This window comes from Mesoplodon mirus, assembly GCF_964341445.2.
Source record: "Mesoplodon mirus genome assembly, chromosome: 4".
In the NCBI taxonomy this organism is placed as follows: domain Eukaryota; kingdom Metazoa; phylum Chordata; class Mammalia; order Artiodactyla; family Ziphiidae; genus Mesoplodon; species Mesoplodon mirus.
In genome coordinates, this window is record NC_138979.1 from 62,665,799 (window position 1) to 62,686,521 (window position 20,723).

A 20,723-nucleotide genomic window follows, 5' to 3' on the forward strand; every position below is an offset into this window, starting at 1 on the left:
CCCAAGTTAAATAGAAAGTCAGCCATTTATCTAGCAGTTTGTGTGTGTGTGTGTGTGTGTGTGTGTCTGTGTTGGGCGGGTTGTTGGTGGTGTTTTTTTGTTTGTTTGTTTCATTTTGTTTCTGGTGCCTATATTTTCTGGATACTGTGATATGGCAGGTACAGAGTTGCAGAAGACATAGACAGCTTTTGCCCTTAAGGAACTTTTCTGATGTAACGTGAGACAATGTAAGAATCAATATGTCTCAAAGTGGTATATGATTAAATGCCAAGTAAGTGGTACACCTTTATATGTGCCAACTTCATAAAATGAAAAAAATGCTCATGATCCATCATTAGGAAGATAATGTATTTTCAGTTGTTTTTCTAGAAGTGGGAACAGATTTGAGTTGGGAGAACTCTACATCTGGAAGTACATGTTGGTGCTTATTGTCTACTTGATGGAGACGATGGAAGGGTGTTGCTCAGTGTAAACTGTCCATGTGGAGACCAGGCTGGTTGATGGATTCTTTTGTGTCATATGATGCCTTGTCACCAAATAAGGAATTCAGTCCTATTTTAAAATTATTTTGTCCGCATATGTGTGCATATATGAGAACTCATGAATTTTTTTCCACTGGAAGGGGACCTTCAGGATCATCTGCGTCACCCTTTCCTTTCTCTCTGGTCCACTTGATTAGATCTACCATTACTTGAGCTGTGACTGGCACTATGACACTTTCTCTTGTAGCTTATTTTCTCTCTGAATTTCCTTTATTACTAAATATAGCAAAAAGTTCACCACATATAAAATGGATTTCTCATATTTTCACTGTTTGGGGAATAGTTGAGTGTGGAAAGAGAGTGTAGAAATCTGGGAGGGAAATGGTGAAATACTGATTCCAGTGAATTTATCAGAAGTACAGAGAACCAGGAACTTAGGTGCAGTTCTGGTCTCCCTTTCGGCTGCTTTTGGTTTGTGATGGCATAACTTCACCTTCAGATAGTCATGATGAATATTTTCCTTTTTGTTGGTAGCAACACGGGGGTATGAATAAATCCTGTGGCATATCTAAATACAGGAAGCTATGAGGATAATGACATTTAGTACATAATATTTACCTTACTATCAAGGTGTTTGTAATCTAGTTGAAATATATTGCCTTCAACAGGTTTATAGTCTGATTGAGGGTTAAAGGACCTGAAAAAGTTAAATAACAATAGCATATATCTTGTTCTTTGTGCCAGATGAATGTTCATTACTATTTTCCCAGTGTCTAGAACAGTGCCACATACATAGTTGATTTTCAGTAAGTATTGGTCGATGGATAAATAGAAGGTACTGACAGTAAACATAAGGGGGCCTCTTGAGGGCTATGGCAGTTGGAGAAGGCCTGAGATCTTGTACAGTGCAAAGGGTAAGTAACTTCATTCTGTCCAGTTCTGTGTTTCTGATTCTTCCTGACCTCAACACTTCCCCCACCCCCAAACCTCTTCAAATCCTGAAGCTGTTTCTTCCTTTTGATACCAGATTTTTTTCCTTCAGAAGCAAGCCTGACTTGTCTTACTTTTATTTTGCCACTGCTTTGTTCATCTCCTTAACTCTTCCTTTCTTCTTCTCTTCCCAAGTCATTGCTGTTTATCTCCTAGGATTTAGAAGGATCATGTTTTGGTTTATAAGGTGACTATGTTTTCTTAGGTCCTAGTTCCCTCTTCGCCTGAAGGGGAGGTGAGGCACTATCTGGGAAAGACCTGAGTTATCAGAAAAAGTTCCAAAACATCTATGATTAAGAGGAAAATTCTGTAGGATAGGTGGTATCTTATAATAACATAGCAATTTTTGAGCCACATTTTCAGGCTGTCATAACTACATTTTAATTGGCTGCATTTTTTAAAACACAAATTAAACTAGTTATGTTCTCCACCCTCCTCAATTTTGGCAGTATAAAGGCCTGTTTCACAGAGAAGAACATGTAAACAGGTAAGTACAAGGAAGCTTGTGTGAATGAAATTCTGCTCTATAGCTCAGTGACTTTCTCTGATTTAAGATGTAGCTCTTGGCAACTTCAAATAGTTTGTGTTCTCTGAGGGAGAAGTCCAGTCTATTTAACTGTTTACTAAAAACTAATTATGATTCTCCAATGGGAAATAAGATTCTCAGACTCATTTATTCATTCAACAAGCATTTATTGAGTAGCTAACATGTGTGAGGCACTGTGCTAGGTATTGAGAGATGGGAGAAATAAGAGTTAAAGGGCATATCATACATAAAAATAATCAAAATGCTGTGTAGCAAATGATGATGCTATAAAAGGGGTGTAGAGTGCTTTAAGAGTTCTAAAAATGGAGAAGTTACTTCCAGACAGAGTAACTCAGGGTAAACTTTATAGGAATGGTAGAATTTGAGCTGGATGGTGAAGGGCTGAGTACATGGTTCCTGCATCGGAACACAGGCTATTATTGGCCCTGGCTGAGTAGAGTATGTGGAGATGGGAAGGGGGCCAGGAAATATAATGAGCAAACACCTATGAGTAAGAAAGCATTTGTGATATGGGCACAGAAAGTAATTTACTTAGAGGTTTGGAGTGTTAATGTGAAGTGGCACAAGATAGGGATGGGTGCTTGATTTGGCAATGGGGTATGCTATGAATTGGAGGAATGGGTTGAGTCTAGGCTATTTACCAAAAATTGGTGTTTCTTGGAACATTGTTCCTCTAGTCAAGAAGTTATTAGCTTTATTGTGGAAAAAAGAAGTATTCTCTGCTCAAATAAGTTGAGAATTCCTTAGGAGAGGGAGAATGATATTGATATCTTAGAATGATTTCTGTGGTATACTGTTTTCAGTTGTGTTGCTGTATTAAAAATAGTGGCTGTTCCAGTGTTCTGTAGATTTTGTCAGTTGAAATTTGTTGCCGTTTTACATGATGATGTCCTTCAAGGATGATTGAAGAGCAGCAGTGTAGGTGATTGGGCTGGCCTCACTCCCCTCTTCTCATTCCACAGAAGGTTCTGTGTAATTTAGATAATGGCAGTGCTTCCTACCTTGCTGTTTAGTAAGAAGTCCAGTACACAGTAAAAGATTCTTAAAAGGTTTTAGGGACACTCTGGAGTAGGGTGTGGCATGAGCAGTTGTTGGTTATACAGGTATAGGAGATGCCCTATGTTTCGACTGTGTAAGATACAGTTGGCTAGGGGGCTTCCCTGGTGGCGCAGTGGTTGAGAGTCCGCCTGCCGATGCAGGGGACATGGGTTCGTGCCCCGGTCCGGGAAGATCGCACATGCCATGGAGCAGCTGGGCCCGTGAGCCATGGCCCCTGAGTCTGCGCGTCTGGAGCCTGTGCTTCGCAACCGGAGAGGCCACAACAGTGAGAGGCCTGCGTACGGCAAAAAAAAAAAAAAAAGATACAGTTGGCTATATTTTCCTTGTCTTTCTGTAAATCTCACTAGCAGTGCTGGGTGTTCCCAAGGTTTTGGGAACTTTAGGCAAGCTGGTTAACCTCTCTGTGCCTCAGTTTTCTCATTGTGGAAAGCTCTACATGCCAGAGACTTTAAAAAAGTGCGTCGCGTGTAACAAGTCATTTACTCTGTGGTTATATAACTAGTAGGTGACAAGCAGGAATTTAATTTAGGCAAGGCTGTTAACCAGCTGGCTATACTACAATATACTAAACAGTGTAGTTTTCCCTCCTGGAATGCTGGCTTTTTAACTCTTTTTTTTTTAAATTTTACTTTATTTATTTTTTTATGCAGCAGGTTCTTATTAGTTACCCGTTTTATACATATTAGTGTATATATGTCAATCCCAGTCTCCCAATTCATCCCACCCCCACCACCACGTTCCCCCCTTGGTGTCCATACGTTTGTTCTCTACATCTGTGCCTCTATTTCTGCCCTGCATACTGGTTCATCTGTACCATTTTTCTAGGTTCCACATATATGCGTTAATATATGATATTTGTTTTTCTCTTTCTGACTTATTTCACTCTGTATGACAGACTCTAGGTCCATCCACCTCACTACAAATAACTCAATTTAATTTCTTTTTATGGCTGAGGAATATTCCATTGTATGTATGTGCCACATCTTCTTTACCCATTCATCTGTTGATGGACACTTAGGTTGATTCCATGTCCTGGCTATTGTAAATAGAGCTGCAGTGAACATTGTGGTACATGACTCTTTTTGAATTATGGTTTTCTCAGGGTATATGCCCAGTGATGGGATTGCTGGGTCGTATGGTAGTTCTATTTTTAGTTTTTTAAGGAACCTCCATACTGTTCTCCATAGTGGCTGTATCAATTTACATTCCCACCAACAGTGCAAGAGGGTTTCCTTTTCTCCACACCCTCTCCAGCATTTGTTGTTTGTAGATTTTCTGATGATGCCCATTCTAACTGGTGTGAGGTGATACCTCATTGTAGTTTTGATTTGCATTTCTCTAATAATTAGTGATGTTGAGCAGCTTTTCATATGCTTCTTGGCCATCTGTATGTCTTCTTTGGAGAAATGTCTATTTAGGTCTTCTGCCCATTTTTTTGATTGGGTTGTTTTTTTTTTTTTAATATTGAGCTGTGTGGGCTGTGTATGTATTTTGGAGATTAATCCTTTGTCCGTTGATTCATTTGCAAATATTTTCTCCCATTCTGAGGGTTGTCTTTTTGTCTTGCTTGTAGTTTCCTTCACTTTGCAAAAAGCCTTTAAGTTTCATTAGGTCCCATATTTTTATTTTTGTTTTTATTTCCATTACTCTAGGAGGTGGATCAAAAAAGATCTTGCTGTGATTTGGGTCAAAGAGTGTTCTTCCTTTGTTTTCCTCTTAAGAGTTTTATAGTGTCCAGTCTTACATTTAGGTCTCTAATCCATTTTGAGTTTATTTTTGGGTATGGTGTTAGGAAGTGTTCTAATTTCATTCTCTTACATGTAGTTGTCCAGTTTTCCCAGCACTACTTATTGAAGAGACTGTCTTTTCTCCATTGTATATCCTTGCCTCCTTTGTCATAGATTAGTTGACCATAGGTGCATGGGTTTATCTCTGGACTTTCTATCCTGTTCCATTGATGTATATTTCTGTTTTTGTGCCAGTACCATATTGTCTTGATTACTGTAGCTTTGTAGTATAGTCTGAAGTCAGGGAGTCTGATTCCTCCAACTCTGTTTTTTTTCTCTACTGCTTTGGCTATTCCGGGTTTTTTGTGTCTCCATACAAATTTTAAGATTTTTTTGTTCTAGTTCTGTAAAAAAAAATGCCATTGGTAGTTTGATAGGGATTGCATTGAATCTGTAGATTGCTTTGGGTAGTATAGTCATTTTCACAATATTGATTCTTCCAATCCAAGAACATGGTATATCTCTCCATCTGTTTGTATCATCTTTAATTTCTTTCATCAGTGTTTTATAGTTTTCTGCATACAGGTCTTTTGCCTCCTCTAAGATCAGGAACAATAGAAGGGTGCCCACTCTCACCACCGTTATTCAACATAGCTTTGGAAGTTTTAGCCACAGCAATCAGAGAAGAAAAAGAGATAAAAGGAATCCAAATGGAAAAGAAGTAAGACTGTCACTGCTTGCGGATGACATGATACCATAGAGAATCCTAAAGATGCCACCAGAAAACTAGTAGAGCTAATCAATGAATTTGGTAAAGTTGCAGGATACAAAGTTAATGCACAGAAATCTCTTGCATTCCTATACACTAATGGTGAAAAATCTGAAAGAGAAATTAAAGAAACACTCCCATTTACCATTGCTCTTTAACTCTTTAGTGTGCACTCATTCCCATCCTCTTTATTTAGTCATACCTACTTCTTCTGTTCCAGTGCGAAAGGAAAGAAGTTCTTTTTAAATTGTTCAGGAATGTGTACGGTGAAGAGAATGCCCATTATTGAAGTCTTACTGTTACTAGTTATTTACTGTCCCAAATCCTTTGCTCCAAAGAGCAGAGGTTTTGCTGTGAAGTTTGGCATGTATTATATGCTGTTATGCCATACAGTAGGCCCCAAATTGTGACCCTAGTAATACAAATTTGTATTAAAAATATTCTGGTGTTAAAACAAGGTAATTTCTAGGAAGCATTTTCCCTGAAACTAGAGTTAGTAAAGAATGCCAATAATTTTTCTTGTTAGTGGGTGAAATTACCCAATCTTACTCTTGATCTTTTTTTTAATTTTAATTTTTTACTGAGGTATAATTGAAATGTAGATATAGTTGAAATGTAGATGTATATTTTAAATGTACCATTCAATCAGTATGAATATATAGTTTTAATTTTTCTTGCATTTTTTAAATTGGTTTGTGAAAATATATTCTGATTTAAATGTCTCCCTTTGTTTTCTGTGTGTTTGTTATGAAATTCATATGTATTTTCAAGTCATATCTTTTTTACTCAGACATATGTCAAACAATAACCTAGTAGTGGAGGTAATCTTTTGTATGATCTTCTGGTGTATTTGAATAGTTTCCCTTCAAAAATGGACTGTTAGTGTTGGAGCTACATAGAGTGAATAAATTTCCTGGGAGGAAACGATAATAAAATATTCAGGAAGTTATTAGGAAATGAGAACTTGTGTTCTTGTTCACTTAGATAAGCTGCTGAGACCTTTGTGTATATCAAAACAGTTTGTATTACAGGAAGGAATGAGAGGTTTGGCAACTTTCTTCTGATAGTGTTAGGGACCGTGGACTATAGAATGATGGGGTGTATGGTGCAAAGTTGTTTGAGAATTGTTTTTTCTCTATTTGAGTGCTTCTGTCAGGGAAGAAAAGTGAGAGTTTTCTGAAGCTGGGTTATGTAAATAAGAGCCCAGTGGGGAAAACTGTTCCCTACATTCCCCTCCTTGGTTCTGCTAACAGTTTTTCTTCCTCATGCTTTGTTCTCATGTCATCATTAGACTGTTGGGCTCTGTCCTTAATTTTAGCCATTTTGTTCTAAAGTAACTAAGAATGCTGTAACTCTCTAGGCAGTATTTTTCCTTTTACTGGCTGGAATTGATGTACCAGTTGTATTTAACAAGAGGCTTGTTTTTCCTTAGCATGTGTTCATGGCAGGACGATTCACCGGTAAGTTGATGAGTTCTGCATCCCCTCATTTGCAGGGACCCCTTTTAGGGTCTGGGAGAGGCTCTAGCAATGTGTTCAGTACTTATATATTTCTATACAATCTGCAAAAGTGAGACTTTTTCCCTATTCTTTTTCTTACAAAAGGCCCCCAAGTTATATATTCTTCAAACCCCACAAAACGTAGATCAGCCCTGGTTCATGAGGCAGCTTGGGTATTGATTTCTATTCGTGGCTGAAGTAGATTTGAAGGATACCAGGAAGGAAATATTAGTGAGGAAGCTGAGCTATTGCCTGGTATTTGCAGTGGCCAGGGATCGCTTTCTGAGTGTCGGGAGCCATGGCTGCTGCTTCTGCAAACATGGGCCAGGAAGAGGCAGGAGAAGTTGGATTAGGGCTGGAGGAGGAGAGGTTTGCCACAGCCAGGGTGGTGAGCAGGTGAGGATGTTCTCCTTAGACTGAAAAGATGCATTTGCAGGAAGTGTTTCCAATAGCATCTTAAAATAACTGAAGAGTCATTCCAAGGTAGTATATTTCATCTTGAAATTTAATACATTTTTAGAATTTAAGAATCATTTTAATGAAAATTTTTGAAAAGTCAGTTTCTTAATTAACTGATTCACTTGAGATTAGTGTTTATTGATTAGAATATTTTTCTGAAAACACCGAAATGTCACTGGTTTTTTGGGTTGCTATAACTTGGGTTTTGATAGCTTCTTGGTTTGGTAGGTGTTTCTCCTCTTTGTCCTTTCTTCTCTTTACTCATGTCTTTCTTCACAATTTCTTTTCGTCTCTTGCTTTCCTTACTTTTGGATTCAAATCTCTTTCTTACACTTCTGAGGGTTTTGAATGACTGGACTGTGGATAACCACATTTTAAAATTGTATTTTAGTGTTCTGCTTTCTTTAAAGATAATTGTGTGCCCTGCATGGCCTGGAGACAGATTTACAGTTAAATAGATGTGTAATGTTCTAAGGAGCAATCACATCTAGCCTGTGGTTAACTGGCTCAGGTTCAAATATGCTTAAAATTATTTCACTTTTCCTAAAATTCCTTCTAATTGGACTAACTTCTCAGGACTGATAAGAGCATTTCTAGAAAGTTGTATGGATCTGCCACCTGGTGGTGAAATATTACAGCAAGCATTAAATATTTGATGAGAGTTTAGATTTAGAGTTTACTTAGCCTCTTTAGATAAGACATTTTCTTTCCGTAATTTTTTTGTGAGTGAGAAAATTTACTTAAACATGACAGAACAGGGAAATTTTGACTAATGTATTTCTGTTGACTGTATTGTATAGGACTCTTCCAGGCTTATGAAATTTGTTTATTACTGAGTTGAAATAGTTACTCCAGTCACTATGAGAACGTACTCCCCTTGAATTCGAAAGAGATGAGCTTTTTGAGAAGAAAAGTTTGTCATTAATTATTCTAAAACTTTTAATATGAATAATCATTGACTCAGAAAAAAAGATATCAGGACAAAGACAATTTTTTTTTTTTTTTTTCAATTTGAAAGCAGTCACTGTTTATTAACTGACCAGATTACAAAAATAATCATGGTAGATACCTTAGTTCATCCTTCTTATAAGTCTGTTGATCTGGTCTTCCCTGTTGCCAGCATCTCCACCTTTTACAAAATGGGTAGTCTTTTTCTTCATTCCACCTCGTGGAGAAGACAATTTGAAGGGCCACAGGAAGTTGTTTGCTTCTTTGAAACGTTTTCCAACAGTATAGATCTCATGAATCAGATCCTCCATGCAGATAATACCGTATTTGCCAAGAGATCGAGCAATCAACACGTTATCTGTCAGGGCAATTCGCTTCTTGTTGATTTTGCCATAACCACGCTTGTAGATCAATTCATTTACTGACTTCAGGTTTGGGTACCCCCATGCAATGTATGGTTCCACAATTCTCAGCATGTTAATTGAAGCCTTGTTGAGCTTCACAAAGGTGCCATTGAAAATCTGACGGAGGCGAAGAAGCTGCAACACCTTTCGAACCTTTGGGCTCACACCATTGATACCTCTGATCCTGATGACAAATGCCAGTTTGGGTTCTGCGGGTACGTAGAAGTTGCCAGCTTTTCTTGCCATCCTAGCCATTCGAATTTCCGTTCTGTACATCTGCCGGTATTCCTTGTGATAGTGCTTAGCTTTTTCATAGATAAGCTTCCTCCTTGCCTTTCGAAGCATCTTCTGGGCAAATTTCTTTCTCAGGCGCTTGATCTTAAGCTCTGCGAAATTCTTTCGCTTTTTCTTAAGGGTTTCTGGCACAGCAGGAACCTTCTTCTTCTTCTCCTTAGCAGCCTCCATGGTTCCAGCCGGGAAAGAGGAAGTTTCCAAAGACAATTTTTTGGAGAGAGAAATAAAGCATTCTGTTTATTCACTTTGAAAAACAGCCAGAGGCATTTTAAAGTTTTTTTAAGCAAATACATTAACAGTACTTAATGGCCCTAAATGAGCTTATTAACACAAATAAATATTTATTATATACTGGGCACTGTATTAGGTATAGAAGAGAAAGGTGTGAATAACAACCCAAATGTCTTCTGTCCTTGTGGAGTTTATAAACTAGCAAGGGAGACATGCATACAGCATACTTATAATTTAATTTCACTAAATATGTCCTGATTGTTTTCCAGAATGTTTGTATTCATTTATACTCCCACCAGCCATACATGTGAATTACCATCTCCTCTATCCTCGCCAGTATTTGATAGGACTTAATCTTTCTAACCTGCCGTTTTGACACAGGTAGAGTGTTATTTCAGTGTTCGTTGAATTTGCATTTTTCTGATTACTAATGGATCTTGCGATGATTGCAGCCATTTAGCTGTCTTCTTCCTTAACTTTCCTATTTACATCCTGTATGAATTTTTATGTCAGATTTCTGGTCTGTCTTGTTGATTTGCAGTTCTTTTTATATTCCTGATAACTAATGAGTCTTGTAGTGATTGCAACCATTCAGCTCTCTGCTTCTGTGACTTTTAAATTTACATTTTATATTCATTTTTGTGTCAGGTTTCTAGTTTTTCTTTAATTTGCAGTTCTTTGTACATTCCTGATATCATTTTTGTTGATTCTAGACGTTGCAGATCATTTTTCTCTGTCATCTGTTTGTTTACTTTGCCTGTGGTGTCCTTTGAACAGAAATAATTAATTTTCATGTGGTTAAATCCATTGTTTTTTTAAAATTTCACTTTACTCTTTGGGCATTTTTGTGTTAGTGACCCTTTGTCTCCTACATTCTCTTCTTCCTTAATAGTTTCAGATTTCACATTTAGATAACAAATATCTATCGAGTACCTGCTATATTCTAGGCATTGGGTACAGAATTGTCAGCTATAATGAGTACTTAGCTGACCCATAGAGCTTTTCATAAGCTCTGTGAAAGATGCTCTTTCATAGAGCATCAGAGCAACCGGATGGATAGTGGTATTATTTACTGATGTAGGAAACATAGGTGATGAGAAAGTTTGTGGCAAGAGTGGGGGTTGGGTAAAGATAATTAATTCTGTTAAAAATTTAAATTAATATATTATAAAATTAATTTTGCATGCATGTACAGTTCTGTGAGTTTTATCAGTGTATGGTGGATTTCTTTAACCATTCACTTGGTGAAGGATGACTGGATTGTCTTCAGTATGTGGGGATTATGAATAAAACTGTTATTAACATTTATGTACAGGTTTTGTGTCAACATTTTTTCATTTCTCTAGGGTAAATATCCCTGAGTGAGATTGCTGGGCCATGTAGTAAGTGTTTAACTTTATAAGAAACTGCCAACCTGTTCTCCAGAGTGGCTGTACTTCTTTATATTCCCTCCAACAGTATATGAGAGTTCTAATTGCTTGGTATCCTTACCAGTACTTGCTATTGTCAGTTTTTGTTTGTTTTGTTTTGTTTATTTGCCATTCTAATAGGTATGTAGGGGTATCTTGTATTTTAAATTTGCATTTCTTGGGCTTCCCTGGTGGCGCAGTGGTTAGGAGTCCGCCTGCCAATGCAGGGGACATGGGTTTGAGCCCTGTCCAGGAGGATCCCGCATGCCGCAGAGCAGCTAGGTCCATGCACCACAACTACTGAGCCTGAGAAGCCCGTGCACCGCAACGAGGAGTAGCCCCCGCTCGCCACAACTAGAGAAAGCCAGTGCGCAGCAATGAAGACCCAACACAGCCAAATACAAATAAATAAATAAAATTGATTCTTTAAAAAAAAAAAAGTGCATTTCTCTAGTGACTAATGTTGTTGAATGTCTTTTCCTGTGCTTACTTGCCATTGTTGGTGAAATATCCATTTAAATCTTTTGCCCGTTAAAAAAATTAGTTTGTTTTCTGATGGTTGAGTTTTCAGTTTTTAGTTTTTATATAGCCTGTTTACAATTTTCTTTGTTAATGGTTTGCAAATATTTTCTCCCAGTCTTTTATCTTTTCATACCCTCAGTCTTTCACAGAGCAAAAGATTTAAACTTTGATGAGGTTTGAATTATCATTTTATTTTCCTTTATGAATTATGTTTGTAGTGTTATGTATAAGAACACTTTGTCTAATTCAGGTTTACAAAATTTTTTCTTCTCTGATTTCTTTTAGAATTTTATAGCTTACATTTGATATTTAGATTTATGTTTCATTTTGAGTTTTTTTTTGGGGGGGGTACGCGGGCCTCTCACTGTTGTGGCCTCTCCCGTTGCGGAGCACAGGCTCTGGACGTGCAGGCTCAGCGGCCATGGCTCACGGGCCTAGCCGCTCTGCGGCATATGGGATCTTCCCGGACTGGGGCACGAACCTGTGTCCCCTGCATCGGCAGGCGGACTCTCAACCACTGCGCTGCCAGGGAAGCCCTTGAGTTATTTTTTATGTAAAGTTTCTCTGTCCTCTTTTCTTTTTGTGGCATATGGATGTTCTATTTTTCCAGCCCTATTTGTTGAAAAGACTGTCGTTTCTCCGTTGAACTGTATTTGCATCTATGTCAGAAATCAGTTACCATAATTGTGTGAGTCCATCTCTCGATTCTGTCTTTGGTTCCAGTGATCTATATGTCTCTCCTTCTGCTAATACCTCATTATTATTGTAGCTTTGTAGTGAGTCTTAAAATAGGGTAGTTTGAATTCTCCAACTTTGTTCCTAATTTTTGAAATTCTTTATCTATCCTACTTTGTTTGCCTTTGCACATACATTTTAGTCATCTTGTCTTTATCTACAAAAATTCTGGTTGGGATTATGATTGGAATTGTATTAAATCAATAGAACAATTTGGGAAGAATTGACATTTTAACTGTGTGAGTCTTTCAGTCCATGAACAAAATGTCTTCATTTATTAAGGTCACCTTTGATTTCTTTCATCCGTATTTTATAGTTTTCAGATACTTAAATATTTCGTGTTTTTAGAGCTATTGTGAATGGTTTTGTTTTCTAATTTTGATTTCTAATTGTTGATTGCCAGTATATAGAAATATGATTGATTTTTTGTATGTTGACCTTGTGTCCTTTGACCTTACTTAACTCACTTAATAGTTCTAGAAGCTTTTTTGTAGATCCCTTGTGATTTTCGAATATGGTCTGCAACTAGTGACACGCTTATTTCTTTATTTCTGATCTGTATGCCTTTTATTAATTTTTCTTGCCATATTATACCAGCTAGGATTTCCAGTAAAGTGCGATATAGTAATGGTAAGTGTCGACATCTTTGACTTGTTCCTGATCTTAGGAGGAGAGCAATTCAGTCTTTCACCATTAAATATGATGTTAGCTTTAGAGTTTTTGTGGATGCCATTTATCAAGTTAAGACGTTTCTATTCCTAGTTTGCTGACAGTTTTTATCATGAATAGAAGTTGAATTTTGTCAAGGACTTTTCTGCATCTTTTGGTAAGATCATGCAGTTTTCCTTTTTAGTCTGTTACTCTGGTAGATTACATTGATTAATTTCTGATTATAAAAGTAATCTTACATTCCTGGGATAAACTCCTACTTGGTCATGACTTAGTATTCTTTTAATATATTGATGGATTTTATTTGCTAATATTTTCTTAAATTATTTTATCTATATTAAAGAGGAATTTTGATCTATAGTTTTCTTGTTCTGTCTTTGTCTGGTTTTAATATCAGGGTAGTGCTGGCCTCATAAAATTAGTTGTGCCATGTTCCTTCCTTTCCTGTTTTTTTAGAAGAGATTGTGTAGTATGTTATTTCTTCTTTAAGTATTTGGTAAAATTCAATTCTGAAACTAAGTGTAAAATTAGCAGTGCATTTATTGGAGAAAGCTAAGAAAATATTATTAGAAACTATAGAAATTGATTAAGAGAACCCAAATCACTTATCTCACAATTCAGATGATTATGGTTAACATTTTGGAATTTTTTTTCTAGTTTTCTTCTTTTGCATATATGCTTGTGTATGTTTTAAATGCATATAAGTGCGTGTGTGTATTTAAAACAAAGTTTGGGATAATATTACAAATGTCATTTTATACCTGGACCCAGTATGGCTTCCTAATTTCATTGTATGCTATAATTTTACATAAACAGTATTCTAATGTTGAACATTTAAGTGTGATAAATGCCTTTTTTATAATTTTTTTCCTGACAATTTACTTAAGGTTTATTTCTGGAACTAAAGTTTGACATATTGACTCTTCATAGACATTGCCAAATTGCTTTCTAGAAAGAATGTATAATTTTTTCTCCCTAATGGATACTTGAAAAATGTTTGTGCATATATATATTTATATTTTATATATAAATACATGTTAATATATGAATATGTATATACATAGTTTAAGAAATTTTAAGGACTGGAGTGTACCATTCTTAAAAGTTTAGTTTTTCAAATGTGAGTATATTTTATAAGTGTACACACTTACGGACATAGTTTTGATATAGAAATTAAAACTTTTAAATTCCGACTGTGAAAAAATATCAGGAAGAAATTAATTCTGATCATGCTAATGGTGTGACCTGTGATTCACAATTTCCATAATATTATTCTCTACTGATTTTATTGAGTAATTTACACGATCTACCTTTAATGAAATTGTTCTTGAAAATATGTGCTTTAAATTTTTCGTAGGAAATACTTATGTCATTTGTGTCAGATAGACATCTTGATCTACAAGGTTAGTGAAACAGATTCCTTTGGTGTAAAAGTAGAGAAGACTCCCAAAATAGTAGTCAGTAATCTGATTTTAGGTGTATTTTAGCAAGGTTACATATATGTAGTTAACATAAGTCATGGTTTGCTTAGGGCAGTTTTTACCTGTTGTTGCTGGTATAATTATTTTTAGTGTTCCCTCTCTCAAGAAATGTCCTGGTTTGGATAATAAATTATATAATCACCTTGTATTTATAATAAATTGGGCCTTTTCAGAATATAAACTTGTCAAAAGCTTTGAACCAAGTTTAACCAGCTAAGGAACTTTCAGATTGGTGTTTAGGAAATTATGTGTGCTCAAGAAAAATGGCGTTTTTTGACATCTGGCACTCCCTTGTGAAACATGGTTTTCCAGTGACAGTTTTGAAAAAATCTGATTTTGTATTTGTGTACCAACATTTTAAAATTTGCTTTCTCAATGTATGTTCAGTTTCATTCAGTTCCCTTTAACAAAGTAACAGGACAACATGCTTCTTCCCACTGTAGACTATATTTTCAGGTCTTTGAGGTAGTACAAAAAGCAGAAATTTTATTTCCATGTCTTGGTATGTATAGATAAAAGTCTAGACTCAAAAAATAAAGTTAAGCCATGCTTAATTTGTGACAGGTGTTTTGCCAAGATTCACAAAATGAAAAAGGAACCCAGATACAAAGAACACTCTATTTCAGGACAGCTAGAAAACAAATACAATCTGCAAAACACAAAACTATGGGATGTTTAACAAATTATTTTATGTGTACTGTGTTCTAGGTACTATTCTAGGTTCTGGGGTTGAGCGCAGAATAAGATAAACATAGTTCTTGTCCTTACGGAGCATATAGTCTAGTGGGAAAGACAGAACGTCCACTCTATTAAAATTAGGCATTAAGTACCCTAAGCTTAAAGTAAGTACTAAAACTGCAATATCCTGGTGTGATGTGATAGGAATCCACACCTTACTGTATAATTTACACAAACTACACGGAATAGATGTGTGCAAGTCTTGCTTGGAATTTAATCAACCTAGGTGCATTTTTTCAGTTGTTCTTGCTTACACATTTTATGTGAGTTCTTATGTAGGCTTACATTTAATCAAAATCTCAGTATTATAGTAACAACTTTTTTTCCACATCTTTATTGGAGTCTAAATGCTTTACAATGTTGTGTTAATTTCTACTGTACAACAAAGTGAATCAACTATATGTATACATATATCCCCATTTCCCCTCCCACCCCCCCCATCCCATCCCTCTAGGTTATCTCAAAGTACAGAACTGATCTCCATGTGCTATGCAGCAGCTTCCCACTAGCCATCCATTTTACATTTAATAGTGTATATATGTCAGTGCTACTCTCTCACTTCATCCCAGATTCCCCTTCCCCACCGGGCCCTCAAGTCCATTCTCTGTGTCTGTGTCTTTGTCTTTATTCATGCCCTGCCACTAGGTTCATCAGTACCGCTTTTTAAAATTCCACATATATGCATTAGCATGCAGTATTTGTTTTTCTCTTTCTGACTTCACTCTGTATGACAGATTTGAGGTCCATCCACCTCACTACAAATAACTCAATTTCATTCCTTTTTATAGCCGAGTAATATTCCATTGTATATGTGTGCCACATCTTTATCCATTCATGTGTTGATGGACATTTAGGTTGCTTCCATGTCCTGGCTGTCGTAAATAATACTGCAGTGAACATTGTGGTACATGTATCTTTTTTTTTCTCAAATTTTATTTTATTTATTTTTTATACAGCAGGTTCTTATTAGTTATCTATTTTATACATATTAGTGTATATCTGTCAATCCCAATCTCCCAATTCATCCCACCACCCCCCGCCCCACCACTTTCCCCCTTTGGTGTCCATATGTTTCTCTACATCTGTGTCTCTATTTCTGCCCTGCAAACCAGTTCATCTGTACCATGTTTCTAGGTTCCACATATATGCATTAAGACACGATACTTGTTTTTCTCTTTCTGACGTACTTCACTCTGTATGACAGTCTCTAGATCCATCCACATCTCTACAAATGACCCAATTTCATTCCTTTTAATGGATGAGTAATATTCCATTGTATATATGTACCACTTCTTCTCTTTCCATTTGTCCGTCGATGGGTATTTAGGTTGCTTTCATGACCTGGCTATTGTAAATAGTGCTGCAGTGAACATTGGGGTGCATGTGTCTTTTTGAATTATGGTTTTCTCAGGATATATGCCCAGTAGTGGGATCGCTGGGTCATATGGTAATTCTATTTTTAGTTTTTTAAGGAACCTCCATAGTGGCTATATCAATTTACATTCCCACCAACAGTGTGGGAGGGTTCCCTTTTCTCCACGCCCTCTCCAGCATTTATTGTTTGTAGATTTTTTGATGATGGCCATTCTCACCAGTGTGAGGTGATGCCTTATTGTGGTTTTGATTTGCATTTCTTTAATGATTAGTGATGTTGAGCATCTTTTCATGTAGTTTTTGGCCATCTGTATGTCTTCTTTGGAGAAATGTCTATTTAGGTCTTCTGCCCATCTTTTAACTGGATTGTTTGTTTTTTTGATATTGAGCTCTATGAGCTGTTTGTATATTTTGGAGATATATCCTTTGTTGTTTCATTTGCAATATTTTCTCCCATTCTGAGGGTTGTCTTTTTGTCTTGTTTATGGTTTCCTCTGCTGTGCAAAAGCTTTTAAATTTAATTAAGGCCCATCTGTTTATTTTTGTTTTCATTTCCGTTACTCTAGGAGGTGGGTCAAAAAAGATCTTGCTGTGGTTTATGTCAAAGAGTGTTCTTCCTATGTTTTCCTCTAAGAGTTTTATAGTGTCTGGTCTTACATTTAAGTCTTTAATCCATTTTGATTTTATTTTTGTGTATGGTGTTAGGGAGTGTTCTAATTTCATTCTTTTACATGTATCTGTCCAGTTTTCCCAGCACCACTTATTGAAGAGGATGTCTTTTCTCCATTGTATGTTCTTGCCTCCTTTGTTGTAAATTAAGTGCCCATATGTGTGTGGGTTTATCTCTGGGCATTCTATCCTATACCATTGATCTGTATTTCTGTTTTTGTGCCAGTACCATACTGTCTTGATTACTGTAGCTTTGTGGTATAGTTTGAAGTCGGGGAGCCTGATTCCGCCAACTCTGTTTTTCTTTCTCAAGACTTCTTTGGCTATTCGGGGTCTTTTGTGTTTCCATACAAACTGTAAAATACTTTCTTCTAGTTCTGTGAAGAATGCCATTGGTAGTTTGTTACGGATTGCACTGAATCTGTAGACTGCTTTGAGTAGTAGAGTCGTTTCACAATATTGATTCTTCCAATCCAAGAACATGGTATTTTTCTCCATCTATTTATGTCATCTTTGATTTCTTTCATTACTGTTTTATAGTTTTCTGAGTACAGGTCTTTTGCCTCCTTAGGCAGGTTTATTCCTAGGTATTTTATTCTTTTGGTTGTGATGGTAAATGGGATTGTTTCCTTTCTTTCTGACCTTTTGTTTTTAGTGTATAGGAATGCAAGAGATTTCTGTGCATTGATGTTGTATCCTGCAGCCTTACCAAATTCATTGATTAGTTCTAGTAGTTTTCTGGTGGCATATTTATTTATTATTTATTATTTATTTATTTATTTTTTTTTTTTGAGGTACGTGGGCCTCTCACTGTTGTGGCCTCTGCCGTTGTGGAGCACAGGCTCTGGATGTGCAGGCTCAGTGGCCATGGCTCACAGGCCCAGCCGCTCCGTGGCATGTGAGATCTTCCCAGACCGGGGCATGAACCCGTGTCCCCTGCATCAGCAGGCGGACTCTCAACCACTGCGCCACCAGGGAAGCCCTGGTGGCATATTTAGGATTTTCTATGTATAATATCATGTCATCTGCAAACAGTGACAGTTTTACTTCTTCTTTTCCAGTTTGGATTCCTTTTATTTCTTTTTCTTCTCTGATTGCTGTGGGTAGGACTTCCAAAACTATGTTGAGAGTGGACATCATTGTCTTTTTCCTGATCTTAGAGGAAATGGTTTCAGTTTTTCACCATTGAGAGTGATGTTTGCTGTGGATTTGTCGTATATGGCTTTTACTCTGTTGAGGTAGGTTCCCTCTATGCCCACTTTCTGTAGAGTTTTTAATCATAAATGGGTGTTGAATTTTGTCAAAAGCTTTTTCTGCATCTATTGAGATGATCATATGGTTTTTATTCTTTAATTTGTTAAGATGGTGTATCACACTGATTGTTTTGTGTATATTGAAGAATCCTTGCATCCCTGGGATAAATCCCACCTGATCATGGTGTATGATCCTTTTAATGTGTTGTTGCATTCTTTTGGCTAGTATTTTGTTCAGGAGTTTTGCATCTATGTTCATTAGTGATATTGGTCTATAATTTTCTTTTTTTGTGATATCTTCGTCTGGTTTTGGTATCAGGGTGATGGGGGCCTCGTAGAAAGAGCTTGGGAGTGTTCCTCCCTCTGCAATTTTTTGGACGAGTTTGAGAGGAAAAGGTGTTAACTCTTCTGTAAATGTTTGATAGAATTCGCCTGTGAAGCCATCTGGTCCTGGACTTTTGTTTGTTAGACGATTTTTAATTATGGTTTCAATTTCATTACTTGTGATTGGTCTGTTTATATTTTCTCATTCTTCCTGGTTCAGTCTTGGAAGGTTGTACTTTTCCAAGAACTTGTCCATTTCTTCATGGTTGTCCATTTTATTGGCATATAGTTGTTTGTAGTAGTCTCTTATAATCCTTTGTATTTCTGCAGTGTCAGTTGTAATCTCTCCTTTTTCATTTGTAATTTTATTGATTTGCGTCCTCTCCCTTTTTTTCTTGATGAGTCTGGCTAAAGGTTTATCAATTTTGTTTATCTTCTCAAAGAACCAGCTTTTAGTTTTATTGATCTTTGCTATTGCTCTCTTCGTTTCTATTTTATTTATTTCTGCTCTGATCTTTATGATTTCTTTCTTTCTACTGACTGTGGATTTTATTTGTTCTTCTTTCTCTAGTTGTTTTAAGTGGTGGGTTAGATTGTTTATTTGAGATTTTTCTTGTTTCTTGAGATGAGACTGAATTGCTATAAACTTCCCTCTTAGAACTGCGTTTACTGCGTCCCATAGGTTTTGGGTCATTGTGTTTTCATTGTCATTTGTTTCTATGTATTTTTTTATTTCTTCTTTAATTTCTTTAGTGATCTCTTGGTTATTTAGTAGTGTACTGTTTAGCCTGCATGTATTTGTGTTTTCTGTAGTGTTTTTTTTTTCCTGTAATTGATTTCCTTTCTGCTAGCATGTGGTCAGAAAAGATGCTTGATACGATTTCAGTTTTCTTAAATTTTCTGAGGCTTGATTTGTGACTCAAGATGTGATCTATCCTGTAGAATGTTCCATGTGCACTGAGAAGAAAGTGTATTCTGCCACTTTTGGGTGGAATGTTCTATAAATATCAGTTAAATTTATCTGGTTTGTTGCATCATTTAAAAGTTGTGTTTCCTTATTTATTTTCTGTTTGGATGATCTCTCCATTGGTATAAGTGAGTGTTAAAGTCTCCTACTATTATTGTGTTACTGTCAATTTCTCCTTTCATGGTTGTTAGCATTTGCCTTATGTGTTGAGGTGCTCCTATGTTGGGTGCATAAACATTTATAATGGTTATATCTTGTTCTTGGATTGATCCTTTGATCATTATGTAGTGTCCCTCCTTATTTCTTGTGACAGTCTTTATTTTAAAGTCTGTATTATCTGATACAAATATTGCTACTCCAGCTTTCTTTTGATTTCCATTTGCATGGAATATCTTTTTCTATCCCTTCACTTTCAGTCTGTATGTGTCCCTAGGTCTGAAATGGATCTCTTGTAGCAGCGTATATATGGGTCTTGTTTGTGTATCCATTCAGCCAGTCTGTGTCTTTTGGTTGAGGCATTTAATCCATTTACATTCAAGGTTATTATTGATATGTATGTTCCTATTACCATTTTTTAAATTGTTTTGGGTTTGTTTTTTGTGGGTCTTTTTCTTCTCTTGTGTTTCCCACCTAGAGAAGTTTCTTTAGCATTTGTTGTAAAGCTGGTTTGGTGGTGCTGAATTTTCTTAGCTCTTGCTTGTCTGAAAAGGTTTTGATTTTTCCATCGAATCTGAATGAGCTCCTTGCTGGGTAGAGTAATCTTGGTTACAACCTACAGAAAAACCTACAGGTTTTTCTCTTTCATCACTTTAAGTATATCCTGCCACTTCATTCTGGCCTGCAGAGTTTCTGCTGAAAAATCAGCTGATAATCTTATGGGGATTCCTTTATATGTTATTTTTTGTTTTTCTCTTGCTGCTTTTAATATATTTTCTTTGAATTTAATTTTTGTTAGTTTGATTTATATGTGTCTTGGTGCATTTTTCCTAGGGTTTATCCTGTTTGGGACTCTCTCTGCTTCCTGGACTTAGGTGACTATTTACTTTCCCATGTTAGGGTAGTTTTCGACTACAATCTCTTCAGATATTTTCTCAGACCCTTTCTTTTTCTCTTCTTCTTCTGGGACCCCTGTAATTCGAATGTTGGTGCGTTTAGCGTTGTCCTGGAGGTCTC

The 20,723-nt window shown here is 36.4% G+C and overlaps 2 protein-coding genes across 6 annotated transcripts in view; one reads left to right on the forward strand and one right to left on the reverse strand.

The window, feature by feature from the left end:
* NEO1 (neogenin 1) overlaps positions 1 to 20,723 on the forward strand; it is a 251,320-nt gene that overhangs the window by 22,389 nt on the left and 208,208 nt on the right. The window lies entirely within an intron of this gene.
* LOC309802604 (large ribosomal subunit protein uL30-like) lies at positions 8,529 to 9,369 on the reverse strand. The gene has a single exon (XM_082618288.1). It carries the CDS (start codon positions 9,347 to 9,349, stop codon positions 8,603 to 8,605), a length of 747 nt encoding a protein of 248 aa, XP_082474414.1. The 5' UTR covers positions 9,350 to 9,369; the 3' UTR covers positions 8,529 to 8,602.